General features: G+C 39.5%; 1 protein-coding gene across 1 annotated transcript in view; it reads right to left on the reverse strand.

Annotated features, from left to right (window-relative positions):
* Positions 1–326: 326 nt before the first annotated feature.
* LOC147224109 (uncharacterized) overlaps positions 327–5145 on the reverse strand; it is a 6209-nt gene continuing 1390 nt past the window's right edge. The window contains exons 3-6 of the mRNA XM_086165077.1: positions 3677–3935; positions 2399–2432; positions 2102–2282; positions 327–1123 (exon numbers count right to left, since the gene is read on the reverse strand). Of these exons, the coding sequence (XP_086021203.1) occupies positions 783–1123; positions 2102–2282; positions 2399–2432; positions 3677–3935 (815 nt within the window). The 3' untranslated portion in view covers positions 327–782. The remainder of the gene's footprint in view (positions 1124–2101; positions 2283–2398; positions 2433–3676; positions 3936–5145) is intronic.

A 5145-nucleotide genomic window follows, 5' to 3' on the forward strand; every position in this document is an offset into this window, starting at 1 on the left:
TCCAGGAAAGAGGAACTTCTCGCCGTTCCTCCGGAAACACCAACACAGACGTCACGTAGCTGCTGCTGCATCACCATCCCTGCCCTCCATTCATCCATTCATCCATTCATCCATTCATCCATTCATCCTTTCATCCACTTCCATTCAGGATTCATCCTTTCACCAATTCATCTCTTCACTTACTCATCCATTCATCCGTTAACCGACTCACAGCTGAGAGTCCAGACAGGAAGACGCCCGGCGTTCAGACGCAGCTGGATTTATTCACCCTAAACCAGAGGCCACATTTGATTAAATTAAATTAAATTAAATTAAATTAAATTAAATTAAATTAAATTAAATTAGGAAATGATGAAATAAAACAGTTAAATTCGATAAAACGATCAACTCATTAATAGAATGAAATAGACTCAAATATATGAGAAATAAATTCATAAGATAAAATAAGAAAGCAATGCAATGTGTAAGTATTTAAAAAAAATAAATTAAATTAAGAACATTTAGATGAAATCCAGTTACATTAAATGATACATTAATACCTACAATAAAATACAGTTTAATTTAAATAAAATAACAATGCAATCAATTCATCAAATAAAATAAAATAAAATCTGTCCAGGGTGCCGGTACTAAGAGTTTTGGGACGGGGACTCGCTCGTCCCCCTTAGGTGAGTCCGTCCGACGAGGGCCTGAATGACGAGTCCGCGTCACGGTTGGCCGTTCGGAGGAGGCGGGGCTAAGAAACACCCTCAGTCTTTCACCGCGGCGACTTTCGGTCGCCCCTAGAAGGCGAATCCGCCGCAGTCGAAGGCGTCGAAGTCGGAATCCCCGTCGAAGTCGAAGCTGTTGAAGTGCGGGGAGTCCACGTCCTGGCCGCAGGCGTGGAACGGGCTCCCCGCCGCCATGTCGGACAGGCCCCCGGCGCCGTGGTCCATCTCTGGCACTCTGCCGGCCAGCGGGGACGCCGGCGAGCAGGAGCTGAGGTAGCCCAGGGCGGAGGACGCCGCCGCGCCGCCCATCAGCAGGCATACGGCCCGCACCGCCCGGGCGTCGCTGCTGTTGCCATGGCGAAGGCAGTCGGAGACGCGGTGCGGGGGGGGCACGGGCCGCCGAGGCCCGCCGGCTGCGGAGGAAACGACCAAAACATTCAAAAACATGTTTCCGCTTGTTGCCATGGTTACTCATAACCCCCACCTCGTACACAGTAACACTGCAGTGTTGTAACATAGTAATAACATGTAATAGATGTCGTAAGAACATGTCTTAACAAGTAACAACATAGTAACAACATGTCATAACATAGTAATAAAATGTTGTACATACGTAATAATAATGTGTTGTAACATAGAAATAACGTGTACTAACGTAGTAATGACATGTTATAACATTTGTAATATCATGTTGTAACATGGTAATAACATGTAATACATATCGTAACATAGTAACAACACGTCGTAACATAGTAATAACATGTTGTACATAAGTAATAATAATGTGTTGTAACATAGAAATAACGTGTACTAACGTAATAATAACATGTTATAACATTTGTAATATCATGTCGTAACATGGTAATAACATGTAATACATAATCGTAACATAGTAACAACATGTCGTAACATAGTTGTAATATGTTGTAACATTAGTAACAATGTGTTGTAACATAGTAAAAACATGTCTTAACAAGTAACAACATAGTCACAACATGTGGTAACATAGTAATAACGTGTCGTAACATTAGTAATAATAATATGTTGTAACATAGTAATAACGTGTTGTAACGTAGTAATAACATGTTGTAACATAGTAATATCATGTTGTAACATGGTAATAACATGTAATACATAATCGTAACATAGTAACAACATGTCGTAACATAGTTGTAATATGTTGTAACATTAGTAATAATGTGTTGTAAGATAGTAAAAACGTGTCTTAACAGGTAACAACATAGTCTCAACATGTCGTAACATGGTAATAATGTGTCGTAACATTAGTAATAATAATATGTTGTAACATAGTAAAAACGTGTTGTAACGTAGTAATAACATGTCGTAACATAGTAATAACATAGTACTTGTGTAATTACTGTGTTACCAACCTTGGCTTTGACCTCTTTCACGGAATGATCCCCCTCGCTCGAGAAAATTCGGAGGGTTTCCCTCGGCGACCCGCGGTGACCCCGGCTCCTTGTCGGCGGCGGGGTCGGGCAGGGGGTCGCGGTCGGTGATGCAGGAGGCCACGCTGCGCTGCCCCCGCAGGCTCGGCGGAGACATGACGCCCTGGACCGAGAAGAAGAAGAAGTTAAAGTCAGCTTTATTGTGAATTTCTATGTCAATGTTTACATCAGCCGGCGCCGTGGGCTGTGATTGGCTGGTTCGGGAGCGGCGAAGCTCACCTCTCGCACCTTCCTGATCAGATTGAGCCACAAACTGCAGAGAAGAAGAAGAAGAAGAAGAAGAAGAAGAAGAGAAAATAAATAAACGAGTCATTGTGCCTGAACCTGAGCCAGCCGGTCAAATCTGCAGGGACAAAGGTGTGTGTGTGTGTGCGTGTGTGTGTGTGTGCGTGTGTGTGTGTGTGTGTGTGTGTGTGTGTGTGTGTGTCAATGCTGACACAGTTCAGCTGCCATGATAAAAAAGTAGGGCAAAGGAGAAAAACATCATGGGTGACTTCTATTCACGCACCGACACAGAAATATATTTCATCTGACGCCCTCTGTCACTTTTATTGTTTTTATTTTTATTGTTTCTTTTAAATGTGTATTTTTTGTACATGCATGTGTCGAGTAAGGCAACTTCAATAAAATGTATTATTACTATTATTGTTACTGTTATTATTATTATTATAAGTAGTGTTATTACTGTTTAAATAATAATAAAAGTTATAATGAGTATTATTATTATTATTATGGTTATTATATTATTATTGGTAGCATTAGTATTATTTCTGCTATTATTATCATTGTTGTTATTGTTATTATGTTTGGTATTATTGCCACTTGTATTATTGTTATTATTGTTATTATATTATTATTACTGTTATTATAATAATTATTGTTACTTTTATTATTTTACTATTTATATCATTTTTACTGTTATATTATTATTACTTGTATTATTCTTATAATTACATTATTATAACTGTAATTATTATTATTATTGTTAGTATCATTGCTATTACTGTTATTATTATAATTATTATTACTCGTATTATTCTTATTATTATGCTATTATTACTACTGTTATTGTTATTATTATTGTTAGTATTATTATTATTACTGTTATTATTATTATTATTATTGTTAGTATTATTGTTAGTATTATTGTTATTATTATAATTATTATTACTCGTATTATTCTTATTATTATATCATTATTACTGTTATTGTTATTATTATTGTTAGTATTATTATTATTACTGTTATTATTATAATTATTATTACTCCTATTATTCTTATTATTAATATCATGATTACTGTTTTTATCATTATTACTCCTATCATTCTTATTTAATATATTATTATTACTGTAATTTTTATTATTGTTAATTTTACAATTATTATTACTTTTACGTATGCAAGTGTCCTGTAGCAGAAAACTATTTGTGAGTCAAATAAAAGTCGCCGTGAAACTCGTGGTCTGGAACCGGCCAATGGGATCGCTGCGTCGTGCACCCGCAGTCGTCGGGGTTCTCGGTCAGCAGCAGCAGGAACTTGCTCTGGGGCAGGATGAGGGCGAAGCAGCAGTCCCTGCGGCCCCCGGGGGGCAACCGGGGCAGATCCAGGATCTCCCGGCCCTCCACGATCAGCTCGCAGCCGGCCTGCAGCGCCACCACCTGGTCCGGAGGGGACTCGGCGTCGCGGCAGACCAGCAGGCTGCCCTCCAGGGTCAGCACCAGGAACTTCTCCTTCCACTGCTTGAACATGAAGCCTCCTGCGGAGGAGAAAGGCGGGAGACCGGGTGAACGTCTGGAGGGAGCGGGAAAATAAAAGGAAAGGCGTTTGTTTTCCGAGGTCGGCGTCCCGGGCGTGATGGACGGATGAGATCTGCTCTGCTTCTCCATCAGGGGATTAAAAAGATGGATGGACGGGTTTTAGCAAAGAGAGAGAGAGAGATTGAGGGAGCGACCGACATGAAGCTTTAGATTATTACAATGTTATGGTGCAATAACACACACACACACACACACACACACACACAATGCTAATGCTAATGCAGCGCCATGACCCAATTTATAACCCATACTTTTGTTTGATACGTTGATTTTTGTCTTTTTCTAATATTGACGTGGAGCTGCGTCTGCAGCTAAAAAGCGATTTGCCCTCGTGGGATCCATAAAGTAATTGTGAGTGTGATAACGTTGTTATTACAATGTTATTACGACATGGAAGCAGCTCTGCAGGAGAGAGCAGCAGAGCGACGCCCAAGAACAGAGGAGAACCTGAGGACATTACTATCATTACTATATGTATTATTATTATATCATATTATTTTTATCATTATTATTGTTGAACAATCAAACTTTCCACTTCCTGTTTCTATTCACCTGATAAACAATGTTACAGAGGAGAATGTCTTACTTTACATTGATAGATGGATGGATGGAATAATAGATGGGTGGATTAAAAGATGGATAATGGATTCAAAGATCGATGGATGGATGGATGAAATCATGTATAGTAATAGATGAATGGATGGATAGAATCATGTATACGCGGATGGATGGAGTAATAGATGGATGGATGGATGGATGGATAGATGGATGGATGGATGATGGAGTAATAGATGGATGGATGGATGGATGGATGGATGGATGGATGGACAACGGATAGATTGGACCAATGAATGGATGGAATAATAGATGGGTGGATTAAAAGATGGATGGATGAAATCATTTATAGTAATAGATGGATGGATGGAAGGAAGAAAGGATGGAAGGAATGATGTATAAATGGATAAATGGATGGATTAAAAGATGGATGATGGAGTAATAGATGGATGGATGGATGGATGGATGGATGGAAGAAAGGATGGATGTATAAATGGATGGATGGATGGATGGATGGAAGAAGGGATGGATGGATGGATGGATGGATGGATGGATGGATGGATGGATGGATGGATCGCCCAAACTGCTGCCAGC

Source organism: Fistularia commersonii, chromosome 18 (assembly GCF_037954325.1).
Source record: "Fistularia commersonii isolate RoL2024-O1a breed Wild chromosome 18, RoL_Fcom_v1.0, whole genome shotgun sequence".
Lineage (NCBI taxonomy): Eukaryota > Metazoa > Chordata > Actinopteri > Syngnathiformes > Fistulariidae > Fistularia > Fistularia commersonii.